Here is an 18,714-nt window from a genome sequence, read left to right as displayed (position 1 = left end):
CGTTTTATCTAAAGTTTTCTCGTAAATTTTAAGTTCATTCCATTTTTTTTAAGCCCACCCAACTCTGAATCTTGGATCTGTGACATGTATATTTTATTTATTTATTTATAAATATCACGTAGATAATAAGTTAACTAAATTTGAAATAAATAAAATTTCGTTTTGTATAACTTTAATAATAAATAACTCTAAATTGTTCATAGTTTTGAGAGAAGAAATCCGAAAGAGTCCCAATTTGATAATTCGACAAATTTAAAGATGAAAGTAAGAATACTGTAAACAAACATACCCTTGGGCCAATATACAAGGGGGCCTAGTCCATTTATTTTATTTTTATTTTATTTTAAGCTCGAATCTATTTCTTAACATGAAATAGCGATTATCTCCCCTCTCATCTCTTTCTCCACCCTTTCAAGTAGCTCCATAATCACTTCCAAAATTCGCAGATTTTCCTTCTCAACTCGATTATCTTCTCTGATTCCAGCTACCTGTAGTATCAATCTCTTTCCGTAAGATAATCGCAACTCCGGTTACGGATTCAGAAACAATCGCACAAGAAAATGACATAAGATACTGTAAGTCTTTTCATTTTCCCGATTTCCGTCGTTCACCTTGTTCGCATGTGTGAATTATGGTTGTTTATGTCTTAGATTACGTAATTACTCGTCTGTTGTTAATAAGTTGTACATGATTTCGACTTTCTCATATCTGATTTTGGTTGGAATTTGTTTGTATGCAATTGATTTGGGTTTTTCCTTTTTCTTGCTTGAAGTTAGTATACCTGACATGGAAGCAGCTATTCCAAAGGAGGTTAGATTGGATGGAATATCAACTGATCCTGATCCTGCCCCTCCTTCTCCACCCAAGGAGAATGCTGATTCTGTTATATACAAGCTGGTTCGGGTATGATTGAAAACATATAGTTTGATAGAGTTAATATTTATGCACCGTCTTTTAGTATCCACTGTAGATATCTCATTCCTTTGTGGTGTTCTGAGTCTCTTGACCTGAACAATGGATGATTCAAGCCAAAGATGAACACAAGATGAGATGTTTTAAATTTTCAGATGATTTACATGGAGATGATGCTAAGTATTTAAAATAATTCATTGATAAGACGAATACAACTCAAAAAATTCCCCCTCCCTTAATGGATGAGGGTATTTTTTAAGTCTGCCTCGGCAATAAACAATGGAAGACATTGATGAATTTCTTAAATGCTACGAAGATGGAAGCTAATGGAAACTTAAATAGAAACCATTCACCCGTACAATAAATAATTGCTACAGGTGCTTCTCATCATATGATGGGACAACTACACTATTTAGCTGATGTTTCAGATATAATGGTGTGTCCAGTTGGACTTCGAAATGGAAAGCATGTTGCTGCCATAGTAGAGGGAACCATGTTGCTTAAAAATAAGTTGAAGTTAAACAATTCTCTTTATGTGCCAAGCTTGACATGCAAGTTTGTTTCTTTGTGTCGCAATTATTAGATGAATTTAACTGTGTTATTGAGCTCACTATGTTGTTTCTTGTACTACCCAAGACTGCACGTCGAGTATGTCGATTGGTGCGGGTGAGCAACAAAGAGACCCTACTACTTTTGTGGAATTACGACTTCAGAAGTAGTGAATACTAATGATGATAACTCATTTGATATGTGCCACAATGGTGCATGTTTGGATGAAAATAGTGGTTTATGGAATAACACTTACTGATATTCGCATTAGAGTAAAACAATTGAGAAATACATTTTTAAGTTGCCTTAGAAGCATTACAGTTGATTCATCGTGACTCGTGGGACCATATAGTATCCGCCTTTTTGTGGTACAAGATATTTCTTAACCATTATTGATGATTATTCACGTGTGACATGGATTTATTTGTTACATGGTAAGACATAGGTGTTGATGAATTTGCGCAATTTCAACGCTATGGTGGAGCATCATGTCAACAAACATGTGAAAGTGATACGTAGTAACAACGATATAGAGTTCACGTTGCATGTTTAGGGACTTTCTGATATATATTCGATAGTATTTATAGTAATATCATGAATGTTATTATTAAAGATCAATTACTAGTTAGTTGTTTTTTGAAAAGGTCAATTACTAGTTAAATTTTGATTTGACTCTTTCATTGTAAGTTTTGAACGCTTCTCGGGTTCACTGTTTTTCCATTAATGAAAAGTTTACCTTTTTCTTCTTCTTAAGAAAAGCTAGTTAATTAGTGTGTGTGTGTTAGAGAGATTTGGTGAACGATAAAACTTCCCCAAATTCTATATTAAATTGAGTGAAATTACACGTGCTTTTCTAAAATAAAGATAAAGGGTAGCCAACCATTACTCCACTACTTTAATTGGTTCCATTAATAATTAACCACTGCTTAATTACTACACTAGTTTGACTATTTCCACAATCCCCTTGAAACCCCTTTTATAGAACACGCATCATTGGTTTCAGAGCCGGTCTACCGCCTCTTGCGTGTAGAACCGGGTTGGTTAAAAGGGATATTGATATACTCAAGAGTTTGTTTCTCATCTTGCTAATTGTGGTGGATTATTATGACCCAATTGGTCAAAAGTTTCAGAAGCAATTAATGTAGGTTTGATTGCAAACCTTGAATGAGAAAGGAAATCTGAATGAAGGAAGGTGGGGAAGGTCTTTCATGGGAGGGGACGAGAGTTCCGATATCTGAAGGAGGGTTGTCCTGTTACATTATTATTGTTTATGGTAGTTGTAGATGGTTAAAAGTAGTTAAGGGTAGTTATGCAGTAGTTATAAGTGGTTAAGTAATTCCCTATTTAAGTAGTAGGATGTAGTCCATTTAGAGGGGAATTGATATATTCAAGAGTTTGTTTCTCATCTCTTTTCTAGAACACGCCACACTGACTTTGCAGCACCTGATCACATTAAATACATTGTTAACCACTTCAAACCCTTTCTATTATTATCAATTAGCTATCTTCTCGTTGTAGCAGGTGCTTATTATTCATAGATTATATTTTTTTGTGCTTCATCTTTTACTGACTGCTCAGGTGAACTGGGACGGGAGATTAGTGCCTGCAACTGACGATGAGGTTAAGGAAGTCGCGGACATGCTTGAAGAAGACAAGGGCGATCTGCGCTCTTCTGAAAACACTGACCAAACAATTGGATCCATTATGGCTGATGGAGTTTCTTCTGGAAAATGTCACACTGAATCATCAGAATGTCAGTTTTCATGTCTTTAATCTCTATGCTTTCAATTAGATTTTAAAGTTTCCTTCTTTATGATATGGCTCTGGATGGTTCTGAACATTGGTTTATTGATTTGTTTTTGCTGTTCTTGAGAACTAGCAAAGAGAACATGTAACATTTCTTATAAGTTGGAGGTTGGAAGAATTAGTTGTAGCTTGTCTTAGCGTTTGCATCCACTTCTTATTTGGAAATGTATGGCAGGTTTACTAAAATCTCAGCAGCTGGAAGTAGATGCAGAAAGACCTAACTCTCAACCTGACACAATGGAAAACTTGGGGAAACCAAATTCCCATCTTAAGGTACTGTATGCATAGGAAATCTTTCTTCTTCTTTGAGTTCAAAGTTTAGCAAAATATTGACCCTAATGGAATTGGAAACACTTTTTTTGTTTTTGGATCTGTATCCCGTTACAAAAACATTTGGAAACTAAACTTATTCGGAGACAGACACAAACATACATTTATAAATTTATTTTTGTTCTGTATACAAAAGTAAATTTAAAAAGTGTTTCCAAATGGGGCCATTTCTCTACTAATGGAAGCCAGCATTACTATTTACCATATATGTTTCCTCCTCTGTTATATCTGCCATTTGTTTTTGCTCTGGTGAGTTTATTTATCCATGAGCATTACTTCATCATGTTAAATTCCTTTGGATGACTATTTAAATCTATTAAAATGAGAGTTGTATATACGAGCTTGTGCTTTATTGTGGAGACCTGGGGGTTGTTTAATGTCGTTTATTTTTTGAAATAATCCTATCTTTTGGATTATTTGGTTATATGAATATAATATAATTTTCTTTTAATATTTAAAATGTTATAAAACATAAAGTATGGGTAATTTGGTTAATGATTTGATTGATGATGGGATAAGGGGTAGCCCTGCTGATTCAGTTATCTTTTGTGTTTCCTGCAACTGATAAAAAGTATCAATTTTTAACTGCTTTGTAGGAAGCGGTTCCTTCATTAGCAGCAAGAAGTGCCAATTGTATGAATCAGGCTGCAAATGCTAGAGAATCGTCAAACCTTTCAGTTGGAGTGGTCAAGGATGTGTCAACTTCTGCTTCTTGTAGAAGCTCGAGACCTGATCTCACAATGTTACAAGGTGAAATATGCCTTAATAACTTATCAGTCAAGGAACTTCGAGAAACTTTTAAAGCAGCATTTGGACGGGAAACATCTGTCAAAGACAAACAGTGGCTTAAGAAGAGGATTTCCATGGGGTTGACTAATTCTTGCGATGTTTCAACAACAAGATTTGTGATTAAAGGCAACAAGGTAATAAAGAAGGGTAACGAAAGATGTATTAAAGACGCAGTTAGCAGCCTTATTAAGGAAGCTTTAGTTGAGCCACTGAATGAGAAATGTGGAGGTTTACCAGTTGGCAGGGACCGTCAAATAAAGAATCCACAAAATGTCTCTGGAAAGGAAGTCCTTTCTTCAGACAGTGACTCTTTTAATGATGATATTCCTGTAGAGCAGAGAAAAATTCAAAGAGTTCGAAAGCCAACAAAACGATATATTGAGGAACTATCAGAGGAAAAGGCAGGTGTTTCTAATGTGAAACTGATCTCGCTGGATGAAAAATACAGGCAAGATTCTCTGGGTGGTTCAGGTGTTCAGGTTCCATATGTTTGCCGTGTTCGAAGAAGCCGTCCAAGGGAGAACTTCATGGCTCTTATGGTAAGATTAACCCCATGAAGTTCTTTTTATCTAGCTTAATACATTTTGAATTATCAACTTCAATTAAGCAGTAGTGTTGTCTCGAGTTGTGTTTTGACTTGATTATGAATCTACTTACCCACTCTGGGTAGCTGTGACCAAACACTTGGACTAAGGGGCCTTCATGAAATAAATTAGAGAATAAAATAAAAGGAAATAAACCTAGTTTGATTATTTACACATGAATGTAGTTATCCACTTTGGGTAGCTCAGTACAAAGGACTTGGACTAAGGGGCCTTCATATTGAGATCTGAGGGGTTCTCATTGAAAGCACTAGATAGAAGTGGGTGGTCATGATGGCGGGTTGTTGTGGTAGCCTCCTTCAAAGATTAGTCCAAGTGTGCGAAATGCACGAACACCCCAGTTACAAAATAAAAAAAATCTACTTAGTAGTTGTCTCACGAGTCCTATGTTTTAACTGGAACTTGAATCCTCTTTAGACATTGAGTTCTATCAAATCACCTTTACCCGATTTTGGTATCACTTCGAATACCGGCTATGAACCAAGCAGAGTGCAAATGTGATATTTTAACTTATGTTTTTTAAATTGGCTATAGAAACTCGAACCGGGTAGTGTGGGCATGGCAGAAAAAAATGTTAACAAGGCACTTGGCGTGCACCTCCCAGAACACGACCAGACAGCAATGAACAAAGTCCACCAGGCCAAACTAACCCCTGAATGCATTGGAAAGCCCGTGAGTAGAAACATTATCTGTTGATTTGGAAGTTGGAACTGACAATGGACATTGTTTGATGCCAATTATTTTTCTGCATATTTTCATACAATTATTATATGTGTTTTATATAGCTTATTGCCGAAGCACAGAAAGATCAGCAATATTTAGTAGAAGAAATGTCAGATTCGGAAGAGATGGATATTGATCTGAAGCAAGAGGATCCATCTGAGGATAATTTTGATGATTACTCTGCCGTGTCATCCACTTCCAAAGGTGGAATGAGGAGGAAACATCATCGACCTTGGACTCTTTCTGAGGTGATCAAATTAGTTGACGGCGTTTCTGATTATGGTGTTGGTAGGTGGTCTGAGATAAAACGGTTTGTTTTTGGATCATTTCCTCACCGAACTGCTGTAGACCTTAAAGTGAGTATGCTATATCTGGGAATTTTTCATGATCATCTCTATACTGCTTAGGCTTAAGTAACAATTGACAACACCTCTGTTTTGCAGGATAAATGGAGGAATCTGTTGAAAGCTAGCTTCCAGTCAGGTGGAGAGAAAGCAGTGAGTATTTATGCTACCTATGAGTTTATGTCATGAACTGAAATTTTCGTCCCATAATATTTGCAGTGCCGGTCCTGAGGGTTGGGTTGCCCTAGTCCGATCCCAATTTTTTTGTTGCCAAATACTAAAAAAGTCAAAATTATGGACATTCAAGAATCAAACTCATAACCTTTTACACCTAAAGTAAAAATCATGCCACTAGACTAAATTCCCTGTTACTAAAATAAAGATATAATAGTTTCTTTTTTGAGGGTTGGGGTTGCCTAAGCCTGTGGGGCTTGGGCTTACCCTAGGGCCGCTCTGCATATTTGTGCTACCTATCTTTAAGGAACACAATATGGAAACACTTGTTGTTTTCGTACATGGATTCATTTTCAGATAAAAAATATTTGGAAACTAAATTTAGTTAGAAACTGATTCATAAATACATTTATGGAAACACTTATTGTTTTCGTATCCAGATCTGTTTCTATATTCAGAAACGTTTGGAAACTAAATTTAGTTAGGCACATTCATGAATTTAATTATGCTTCTGTATCTGGAACACATACAGAAACACAAACAATAAGTGTTCCAAAATGGGGTAGGAAAGAAACTCATTTTGCTTGTTGAACTTTTTTTATTAAAAAATGTTTTCATTAGATAAAGTAGCGCAAGAAGCGTTCAATAGTTATACAAATAGGGGAGGGAAAAAAAGAAAACAGAAAACAGAAAAGCAAAATACTTGAACTTCTAAAGCTTCATTTACTTCTTGTTGTCACTATTTGTTTGTTTAACTCAGTTAAGTTCTTAAATTGTTGTACTTCCTTAATTGCAATCCTTGACTAATATATTATTCTCTTTCTAAAGTGCATAGCAAAAAACATAATGGAGTTAACTAATAATGACGTGGGTAGTAATTTAAAATAATCTTTAAAGTTAATGAAGCAAACAACTTTGATGCAAGTTCGGGAATCAAAATGAGCTTATTTTCCTACTATTCAAGTGTTCCAATTTAAGTTAATTCTTGAGATAGTAAGAATCTAACAGATGGAAAAGATAGTAGATGAACACCAGAAATTGATTTTTCCCTTTGATAGACAATGAAAAGAACACATTTTAGATTGTGTTTGGATGTCGGGAACTGATAGAATTCCAATTCTATATGAATTGACATTAAATTGTAATTCTTAAAAATGTTTGTTTTCCCTCTTTTAAACTCGTTTACAAATATAACCAAGCACAACCTCTCAATTATTTTGTTTGACGGAAATGTATTAATTAACAGAAGGGCATGTTGGTAATTCCAAATTAGCATATTAATTTTGCATTTTCTTTATATCCCTTTTCCCTTATATAGCTCCTCCATTTGATGGCAATGCAGATACAAAATTCGCGAAAACAGGGATCGGTCCATATCCCCTCTTCTATATTGTTGCAAGTAAAAGATCTGGCTGAAAAACAGGAACAGGTTCCTCCATATCTAGTAAGTTCGAGAAAGGTTGTTACATATGGTACTAATAATAGAAATGTGTGTGAAAATAGAGTAGGATATTTGTAGCTTTGTTAATGAAGGACTAGTTACAGAAAAGGTTTTGAGAATCCTAAACCCTAAACTTTATTAAACTTTATTATCTGTACAAATGTTATGTTCATTAAGTAAGACCTGTTATTGATTTTATAGTTTATTATATCTTTACCTTGGTTTAGCATTAAAGTTTGTAGATCTCTTGAATAAATTCTTTGATTGCTAGCCCGGTTGTGGATGATTACTATGTTTTAATTTTTTTGTATTGAAGTTGTTACTTTTATGTGTTTCAACTTAAGTCGTTCTTGGTGAGAAACCTTTCATTTATATACCAGACTTTTGTCAATTGAGTTAATTATTGTTAAAGTTAAAGTGAAATTTTCTTATAAGATTTGAAAAATTTACAAAGATGGTCAAGATATTCAATGAATTCTTTTTCACTATTCTTGTTAAAATCACTTTTTAATTTAATTTTATTATTATTACTACTGCTATGTTGTCAGAACTCTAGTTTTACTTTATTTATTTTTTTTTGAGAAAAAATGAAAAATTTTGTGATGGGATTTTGTTTGTGTGCATCTTATGTTAAATTTTTTTTAACTTCTGTATTTTTTATTGATTATTTGGATATTGTGCCAAAAGTTGTGTTAATATGTGTTTAATGTTTGTGTCAATTTATTATCATGTGATAAAACTTTTTATTGTCAATATTCTGTGACAATAAAAATAAATAAATTTAAAGTTATATTTCACATAACCTCTCTTGTAATTTTTTTTATTCTTAATTTTATTTTTATTTATAAGAAAAAATAAAAAGAAGATACTAATTTGAAATTTAGATTTTTCTCTGGAAATGGAAGTGAGATTTTAGGCATAAAATCAGTCCAGACAAGTTATGCTGGATTTTTTTTCCTACCGATATGGATTTCTCAAATAGACAAACAGTTACTATTGATGACAAATATAATATTTTTTTGCGTTTTCTTATTTTATTATAAATAATAATCAATACAATTAAATATTTTAAATATTATATAAATAGTATCGGATGATATTCCGACAGGATGAAAATGATTAAAATATTTTTCCAAATAGAACGTCTTTGCAAACAAACACTCTCAAACCACACTTACATCCCTAGATAGTGTTAATGTTTTATATCCAAATTTAGATAAATAAAAACAAACTTATTTTCAACTAAAAAATCTAAAAGATTTAATATATGATCTTTCTTTCAACACAATCAAAAAATGTATATTTAATCGATTAATAACAGTATACTAAAGAGTGATAATAAAAGTAAAAATGTTGTTATTGAACGATAAAACTATTTTTTTTCCAATAAATTATTAATAAAATATCAAATAAAATAACATTTTGAATTTAAATATATAAATTTATTAATATCTCTAAAAACTTGTTTAATCATGAACTATTTTGGTTATTTTAAAGATATTTTATGTCTTGCGTTATTATTGTCAAATTATTTAATTTATTAATTAAAATAATAAAATATTTATATTTTATTTTTATTAAATTTTAAATAAAAAAATATTTTATTTTATCAAACAATTTTTAAAAAAAATATCTTAAAAATATCCTGAAAAACCTAAGATGAAGTGAACTTTTATTTAATATTTATTATATTAACGGGCGGATCCGAATACAGCTTTGCACCCTAACTATATATACCCGTATCTCTGGATCGAGTTCGGGTTGCATTCTTCGAAGCCAATAATCTTCTTCTTCTCTCTTTGTATTGCTCAGGTGCTCTCTTCTACCTCTCTCACCATTATCGTAAGCATCTCTTTACTGTTTCAAAGGATTATCAATCCAATTGTCGGTTGTCTTGTCGCTTCATCATTTTTCATCGCTAATTGTTAATTTTTCCGTCCTTTTTTGTAAATTATTCGTTACTCTAGAAGATTGAACTAGAGAAGAGCTTAGTTCCTTCTTTTTAACTGATTCTGGATTCTCTAGGTATGATTTCTATGCTACTACTTTAGTGACTTGTATCAATAGTAGGCAAATTATGTTTCCTCTATCTGGTAATGGATCAGAATCTGCTTTTATAGTTTTAATTTTTCACTACAATGAAGAATAGATGGATTAGTAAAAGTAAAATTGAAATGGGTAAGAAAAAAAATGAACTTTTTCCATCTTATTACAGATCCCAAAGATTGTATCTGATTGTGGTTTAAGGGTGATGACAAACTATGACTAAGTACTACTAAAAACTCAATCTTTACTGTTTAGTACTGAAGGGTTGGCTGTATAATCTTGCCATCTTTTTGTATGTTCAATGATTGATTTATGGATTTGATTATTGGCTGTGACAATTTCATAAAACATTTTAATATTTGATCTCGTGTTTAGAGGTGTTTGTAATCAGAATGTCTGCTTCACTTATAAACATCTGATGATTCCTATTTCTATGTGAGCAGTCAGGTTGTTGAAAATTGTTTTAGGAGAAAATGGGGATCATCGAGAAGATTAAAGAGATTGAGTTCGAGATGGCTAGGACTCAGAAAAATAAGGCTACAGGTTGTTTATGAATAACTGTTAGCTGCTCTAGAATGTTTTAGTTTATGCTCCTACTTAATTGAAATATGTCAATTTTATTATTTTCTCCTCTTGGAATTAATTATGATGTTTGTGTGCATATGACTTATTGACTATCCTTGTTTACCATCAAGTCTTTGTCATTTCAAGTGGAGTGCGTGTCTGGTAATTTAATGCAGTATGAAACTAGAAATATTATTCCTTTTGAAATGAAAAACGTGTTATATCTCTAGTTCAGTTTTTAATACATGTCAGTACTGTGTTCTTGGATATTCATTTTAACAGTTGTTTTGCTTTAGTTGTAATGAAGAGCCTTGCAAATTCTTATTCCTTAGCAAAATAAATAAATAAATTCTTATTCCTTTCTATTGGATGACATGCCTATGATTTTGTATGTATGCAGAGTACCATCTTGGTCAGCTGAAGGCAAAGATTGCTAAGCTGAGAACTCAACTATTAGAGCCTCCAAAAGTCTGTACATGGATATATCTATTCATTTTAAAATTATTTATGTCCTAATACCAGCTTACATTCAATATTTTTCTCACTCGAAAACCATGTTTTGGTATCAACCAGGGTTCTAGCGGAGCTGGAGAAGGTTTTGAAGTTACAAAATATGGTCATGGAAGAGTTGCATTAATTGGTTTCCCAAGGTTAGTAATGAAGTGTAGAAATCAAAGATTGAAGATGAAAAAGTGTTGTATATTATTCCCTATTAGGGTTGTTTTGTTTGGAAAAGTCTGTATTAGGGTTTGGTATAAATACAAATTACATCTCCTGTAGAGAGAAATCAAATTCCTAGAGTTTAGGAGATTCAAATCCTAATATTAATCCCTAGAAACTAGATAACATTTACCCCTTGATATAATTAATTCCTAATATGACAAATAATCATATCTAACAGTTAACTATAATGATAATAACAGGGAATTATCTACAGAAAGTTATATTGATCAGCATTCTTTTAGATTTTTCTTCTTCTTCTAGTCCTTTGTTAAAAAGGATGTGTAATTTTGATGTCTTTACATGTCCTAAACGAAAATGGCTGCTGACTGGTTCTTTTTTATTTTGAGTAGGATAGTTGAGAAGAAATTGAAACTAATAAATGGTTTGTTGGTTACAAACATGATTCCCAACTCTCAGGTAAGTTTAAATCTCTCAAGAAAATAAGCAAAGTGTAGGGGAAAAAAAGGAACAATACATTTAATTTACTTTGACATGTGCAAACAGAGTGGTAAATCTGACTGCTACTTCTGTTCTTGTAAGTTCAGCTGTTGTTGCATGACCAAGTTTACAACAATCTTTACCTGGATCTTTTGTGTTCATATTAGCATTTGATTCTTGAGTTTGCTTTTCCCTTATTTGGAAGGGGTTTCCATGACTTTGGACTTCATTTTCTCCTAAGTGGAATAATTCATCAAATTTCTGCATTTTATTGTTTATAACCCTCTATATTTTGTCCGTATCTGTTCAGTGTGGGGAAGTCAACTCTTTTAACACAATTAACTGGAACTCAATCAGAAGCTGCGTCATATGAGTTCACAACACTTACCTGCATTCCTGGTATTATTCACTACAATGATACCAAGATTCAATTGCTTGATCTTCCTGGTATCATTGAAGGTGCATCAGAAGGGAAAGGACGTGGTAGACAGGTAATATCTTTTGTATTCTGCTATTCACTGTCTCACAGATAAGTGATCCAGTAGTATGCTTGGTCTGTAGTTTTCTAGACACCTACTACCTGTAAACATCTCTCACATGATATAGAACTTTACTGAAAATTGTTGTTGATTACAGGTTATTGCTGTTTCAAAGTCATCAGACATTGTTTTGATGGTTCTTGATGCTTCAAAGGTACTTTTTTATTTCATGCTGTTGCTATTTATTTGTAAGTGTATGCTTGTCAGGAGTCTATGTAGATTTTTTCACTACCAATTATTTTTAAGTTTAGCAGTCTCATATGACAGCATTGCTTATTTCTCATTTCACCTACTTAGAACCTAATTTTGATGTTGTTAGAGTGAAGGACATCGGCAAATTTTAACAAAGGAACTTGAAGCTGTAGGCCTGCGGTTAAACAAGAGACCACCTCAGGTAAGTTTCTTCTGTTACTGGTTTCCCAAATGACCTTTTTTTTATTCATTCACTGGAGGTTAATCCGATAGGGAACAACCCAGTTTATTGTGAGACAGTTGAGTTGAGTAGGTTAAACAATGCAAATACTTAGTTGTTTGTAGGCTTCATTTTCATTCATAAGAGCTAATCGGGCAGAACCCAGTTTATAATTTATTGTGGAAATTTAGTTGAGTAGGTCAAGCTATGCGAACATTGAGCCTATTTGGAACTAATAAATCTCAATCACAATCTCATTGAACCTCTCCAAAGTTAAAATTGAAAGTGATTTTCCGTTTGGTATAAGATATGTTTTAGATCATGATCCATATTATAATGCGATTTTGTTGCTTAATTTGGTATACAAATCATTTTTGAATGATGATCCAAATTATGTAATTTTTTGCATCTTTGGTTTAAAGATTTTCTCCTTATCATCAACACATTATTATTTTTTTTTGATAATTATCACATTACTTTGTAGATCATTGTGATTTTTGGCAAATATAACAAATATGGATTTTTCAGGATTTCGATCAACAATTTTGATACCCATGTTTGTTTGAAGTCTTCATTAAAGTATCTCTACATCTAAACCATGCTTCTCAAACTGACAGATATACTTCAAGAGGAAGAAAACTGGGGGCATTTCTTTCAACAGCACAATGACTTTAACCCATGTGGATGAGAAGCTTTGTTACCAAATTCTTCATGAGTACAAGATTCATAATGCAGAGGTATTCTTTCACTTTACATGGCATCATTTGACTTTTTGATGATCTTATCATCCTCTACGTTTTAGAACTAATTGTCAAAATCACTATAGAAGCAATATTTGCTTACAGGATGGTGTTAAAGATTCCATGTGAAGAATTAAATAAACAACTTTTCCTGAAACTCATGATCACAACAACTTTCACATAGACACATGTTACTATACGAATTTTAAGTGAGCACAATGCCCTTGTCTTTTATTGGGAAGTAGATTTTTAGGGTATTTTCGCCATTTGGAAACACTTGTTGTTTTTGTATCTGAATGCTTTTCCTGATTCCGTTCCAGATAAAAAACAAAAACAAAAACAAAAATAAATTTCTGAATTTCCCTTACTAAATTTAGTTTCTGAACGTTTCTGTATTTGGAAACGGATCCACATACAGAAACAACAAGAAATGAATCTACATACAAAAACGAAAACAAGAAGTGTTTCCAAATGGTGGAAAAGTAGCTGATCTGATGGGAAAAGGTGTTCAATTAATGGACTATTGTTTGTCTTAAGGCTCATTTTGTTGGCTCAGAAGTATGGCACCATTTCACCCATTGCTAAAAGAACATCAACACGACTCATATTCTAGGCAGCTTCTCATCCACCAGCTAATTCTTGTGTCCTGAAGACAACATATGAAAAGATGACATGTGGCTGAGCACCCTCCACCAGTTCCATATTAATGTGACAAATACAATTAGTAATAGATAATACTAAGATGAATTGATAATTGGTATTAGTAAAAAGATGATAATCATGTATAATCTACATGATGTTGAGATTAGACTTGCTCGACTCGAGGAGAGACTCTCCCAAATCTCGATCCTCCACGAGACGAAGGATGAGTTCTCCTTAATTGGTTCCCCCAAGTTCCAAACTAGCATTATCTGCAACTCATACACCCCGGCACCAACTCAAGTTGATCCCCTTAGAAGGAAGTTTGGAAAGCTAAAATTCCCTCAAAGATCTCCTTCTTGTTTTGGGGGAGCAGCCAAAGAAGGAACAAGAAAGACCAAAATCTTCTTACTTGAACTTGAGAAGTCATTCATGGAGGGATTCTCACCATTCAAAAGCTCAACAGAAAGGATTTTCATATGGAAAACCAATCTTGTCTGTGCGGAAAGAATGAGGAATCAATCAATCACATTTTTCTTCATTGTGATCTTGCTAAAGACATTTGAGCCTATTAAAGTTTCGAATTTTTGGGGAAAATGACTTGATTGGGGAACAGTAGGGAATATTGATGCTGATTGAGGTCCATTCCCCTTATTTTGTGGTGGACAATTTGAAATGATAGGAATAGAAGAACTTTTCAAGGAAAGTGTTTCGGAAAAGAAAGGATCATGGGATTCCTTCTTCACGCCTTTTCTTTTTCTTTTCCGTTGAAACTTTATGAACACAACTCGCGTTTATCTTCGATTACTGAAAAGTTGATCTTTTCAAAAAAAAAATTATAATTATGTATAATCCTGGGACATCTTCAATAAGTATTTTCCTGGACTCCTTCAACCATTTCCATCTTCCTCGTTCGATAGCTTCGTTGGAATTCTACTTTTATTGTTCTGATTCACCTAACAACTAACTGATATCAGATGGCTGGCTCGACTGCAACTTACTGCAGAAACTAACCCAAAGGCATATATATCTTTCAGCCCCTTCTCATGAGTCCATGTGTGCCTAAACTCTTACACTTATCAGAACATTCGCGTCAACTTGAGGGAGAGTGTTAGCAGAAAATGAGGGTGAACCTAATGAATTATGAGATTTATTTTCTTCCATATATATTGATTCTTATACCATGTACATTACCAACATTATTTTTGGAAGTGTGTATCTTTTCAAACATGACTAACAAATGAATGTGAGGCATTGAGTATTCTTCAAATCCATAGTTATACTGTCAGGTAATATTGTCATGGCATGACTGTTTACAAGAAAACACTATGTTGCGGTATTTTAGGGTTATAAATGAATGACTCTTTCGATTATAGGGGACCATGAGACAGCTGGATGACGTACATGTAAAATAGAGACAGACAGTTATGCCATCTCTAAGTTGTTAGAATCTAATGGACAACTGTCCCTTTACTCTTATAAAAGGGGAGCTGAAATAAAAGAAGGGAATATATGAAAATATTTCCCAGAAAGTCTAGTCTCTCTCCTAAATTCTCTTGTTCTCTCTCTTCTCCTTCCTATCAACCCTAAGATTGTTGGACACGGCTTCCACACCATTATTTGGCCACTTGTTGCATATAGAACTCCACTTCCCTTCCAAGCAATTCAAAGCTTTGGGTTATCAACTTCATTCGTTTCTTTTTCCTGGTGGGTTTGTTCCATATGTATTTTCTGTCTTGAATTAATTATTTATTTGAATCCAAACTGTAAAAATCATTATAGTTTATCAATTATCAGGAAGTTATTGCTGATGTCTGCCTCTCCTTTCTTGCAGCTTTTATTTCGTGAAGATGCTACAGTGGATGATCTTATTGATGTTATTGAGGGAAACCGTAAATACATGAAGTGTGTGTATGTCTATAACAAAATAGATGTTGTTGGTATTGATGATGTTGACAGATTAGCCCGACAGCCAAACTCTATTGTCATTAGTTGCAATTTGAAGGTTAGTAGTTGACGTCAATATTTAAAGCTTGTTTGATATATATTTTTTGAAATAAACCATTTTCTTGGAAGAAAACTTGTTTGATTGAAAATTGGATTATTTGAGGTTATTTGGATTAAATGACTAAAAAATCCTTTGCCTTTAATATTTTAAAATGTTAAAGGGTATTGTAGTCTTTTTGTTGATGATTTAAATGATTGATTGATGACGAGATAAAGCATCCATCAAACAAGGCCTTAACCAACTAGCAAAAGTATTCTGAAATATTGGTTTAGCCATGGATTTTCACTTACCATTTCATTGATTAGGACTAGGGTGATGACATGCCTTTCTACGAAATTCCCACGTATTTCCTTTTTTTTCACAATGCTGTCTTTGGTGTAGAAATCTATGAATCATTTTGTTCGGAGTTCTGGCTAAGAGCTGAATGTTGCCATATTGAATGTAAAATCAATAGTAAAGATGTTACATATGACCACTCAGGATAGCTAAGTGGTAGAGTCTTGAACTTAAATTTGAGGTTTTAAGTTTGATTCCTACTGAAAGCACCTTGATTGAAAGGAGAGGGTCATGGTGGTGGGATGATTTGCTAGCCTTGTCCATGGAAAACCCTAGTCTCAAAAGAAAAGAAAAGAAAAGAAAATGATGTTACATATGTTCTTGGTGTTCTGTAATTTATTTCTTCACTCATTAACGTTGGTGAATATTTGTGTGTTGTCATCATTTGTGTATGAGTGTGATACGAGGCAAATATTTGTGTTTCAAATGGCCTGAAATGAAGACTGTTATACCTTGTAGTGGAATTATGTATAAATCTTGAACATAAAAGGATAAACAAATTATATTGAGATGAGGAGTGAAGAATCAAAGGAAGGAGATAGAACCATAATTGCTAGGGTGAATACAATGGGGATGAGAGAGAAACTCTAACAAGAATTTTCAACTAAATTATTTCATAACCCACTCTTCACAACTAACCGTTTTATTTATACTACTACATTATAACTGTCACTTTATTCCCGCCACTAGACTTAACCCTAATCAGATAATTATTGTTCTTTATTTTAGTTAGCTAGCTGGTTATAATAATTATGAATCTATTTGAATATGGATATTTTGTGACAATCTTTGGTAAAATCTCATTGAAATGATTTTTTTTTTCATTTGGTTTCTGAAACCTAAGGATTCAATAGTATTCTAGGGTCTTAGCCCCAATTAGCACAGGACCAGAAAAATTCTCTAGTTATGAATCGGATGTAGAACCAATGTGAATTAGAATTTTAGATATGATCTAAGATTATAGGGTGATTTTTGGTTTCATTTGATATAAAAATCATGTTCCAAATTATGCTTTGGATCAAGATCCAGATTAGTTACTATATCAATGTGATTTTTGTCAAACATTACAAATGTAAGATTTTTTCAGATAATGTTTCGTTTATAAAAGGTGATAACAAATATGCTCCTAGGTTTGCATTCTAGTTTATCTATTTCAATGTATAGGGACTTATGTTACAGTTTACTTATGAAAAGTGATTCTATGAAAATGGTTGATTCTTTTGGCTTGGATTGTTCAAACATTGTTTGAAACTTATGAGTCCTTTTCTGTAAAAATGGATTTGCTTTTGTGCTGCCTGAACAGCTGAATCTTGATAGACTTTTGGCAAAGATGTGGGACGAGATGGGACTAGTGAGAGTTTATACAAAACCACAAGGACAGCAACCAGATTTCAGCGATCCTGTGGTCCTTTCAGCCGTAAGTCAAATATGCCTCTCTATATATCATGGGTATTTTTGTCTTAAAATATATTGTTTTCGATTGGTATGTAGGATAGAGGTGGCTGTACTGTCGAAGACTTCTGTAACCACATTCACAGGAATCTTGTGAAGGAAGTGAAGTATGTGTTAGTGTGGGGAATCAGTGCAAGGCATTATCCTCAGCATTGCGGTCTCAGCCATCTACTTCAGGATGAAGATGTTGTTCAGATTGTTAAGAAAAAGGTAACCCTAAAATTCATACTCTACAATTCTTGTAAAATTGATAGTGTATTCATATATTTGCAAGATCCTCCTTGGGCATCTAATGGCATATGGTTAGCTATTTCGATTAATCAATCCTTTTAAAGAAACTAGAATTATCATTACTAGTTTTGAAAAAAGTGATGATATTGATCCTTTCAGGAAGGACATTTTCTTTTCTAACATTGCCATAAAAAAAATCTATTTGTTAGCATGATCTAAAAATCATTCTTTCATTCACTTTTCACTTAAAATGTTTCATCTAGTTCTATCTAGAGGCCGTGTTTTCAAATGAGGCCAATGAACCCTTTATTTTCTCTTTAAAAATGTTTTAAAATGGCATTGTTTTACTTGATGTTTTACAGGAGAAGGAAGATGGAGGGAAAGGGCGGTTCAAATCTCATTCGAATGCTCCTGCTCGTATCTCGGACAGGGAGAAGAAGGCTCCCTTGAAGACATAATAATATACAAAACCGACAGACCTCGGATCATCACAACCTAAGAATAAGTTTTGGTTTTGGTTTTGTTTTGTTTAGACTATTCTTAAATATACTTTTTCTATTGTATTGGGTAAAATGTATAACATTAACTAACAAGGCCATGTTTCTTCCTATTTTACAAAGTTTTCTTATGCTTGACTTGATCTCCTTTGACAAATGTTGCATTAATTTAATTATTCTTCAAAACATCAATGAAACTATGATCCTTTCTTTATTTTTTTTTTATTTTCATCATTTACAATATTCTTCTATTGTTACAACAGTTAAAATATAAATTTAACTTTTAAAATTTTATCATTATAAATTATTTTAATTTTACGATTTTATAGAAATAAAATTAATTTATATTTACATATTAAAAATAAAATTATTTTTTCTTCAAATAAATGTAACTTATAATTCTAACTTCTGTAAGTGTT

The 18,714-nt window shown here is 33.0% G+C and overlaps 2 protein-coding genes across 4 annotated transcripts; both read left to right on the top strand.

The window, feature by feature from the left end:
* The first annotated feature begins 380 nt into the window (after positions 1 to 380).
* On the top strand, positions 381 to 7,896 carry LOC124945120. The gene is made up of 9 exons (XM_047485498.1): positions 381 to 575; positions 773 to 903; positions 3,040 to 3,214; positions 3,443 to 3,540; positions 4,194 to 4,925; positions 5,523 to 5,660; positions 5,774 to 6,067; positions 6,155 to 6,208; positions 7,572 to 7,896. The coding sequence occupies exons 2-9, from the start codon at positions 787 to 789 to the stop codon at positions 7,746 to 7,748; spliced, it is 1,785 nt and encodes a 594-aa protein (XP_047341454.1). The 5' UTR covers positions 381 to 575; positions 773 to 786; the 3' UTR covers positions 7,749 to 7,896.
* Positions 7,897 to 9,439: 1,543 nt separating this feature from the next.
* Positions 9,440 to 18,438, top strand: LOC124945809 (developmentally-regulated G-protein 2). Of its 3 annotated transcripts, none has more exons than XM_047486309.1 (12): positions 9,440 to 9,482; positions 10,160 to 10,259; positions 10,681 to 10,748; positions 10,854 to 10,930; positions 11,752 to 11,932; positions 12,078 to 12,134; positions 12,300 to 12,374; positions 13,010 to 13,129; positions 15,606 to 15,776; positions 17,419 to 17,532; positions 17,607 to 17,777; positions 18,161 to 18,438. In XM_047486309.1, the coding sequence occupies exons 2-12, from the start codon at positions 10,190 to 10,192 to the stop codon at positions 18,254 to 18,256; spliced, it is 1,200 nt and encodes a 399-aa protein (XP_047342265.1). In that variant the 5' UTR covers positions 9,440 to 9,482; positions 10,160 to 10,189; the 3' UTR covers positions 18,257 to 18,438. The 3 variants fall into 3 exon arrangements, with proteins under 3 accessions (XP_047342265.1, XP_047342264.1, XP_047342263.1); XM_047486308.1 differs by having other exon boundaries at positions 9,457 to 9,512; XM_047486307.1 differs by lacking the exon at positions 9,440 to 9,482 and adding an exon at positions 9,530 to 9,695.
* The last annotated feature ends 276 nt before the right edge of the window (positions 18,439 to 18,714 follow it).

This window comes from Impatiens glandulifera, chromosome 7 (genome assembly GCF_907164915.1).
Source record: "Impatiens glandulifera chromosome 7, dImpGla2.1, whole genome shotgun sequence".
NCBI classification, from domain to species: domain Eukaryota; kingdom Viridiplantae; phylum Streptophyta; class Magnoliopsida; order Ericales; family Balsaminaceae; genus Impatiens; species Impatiens glandulifera.
Note: the sequence above shows the minus strand (reverse complement) of the source record. Positions and strands in the feature narration are given on the sequence as shown.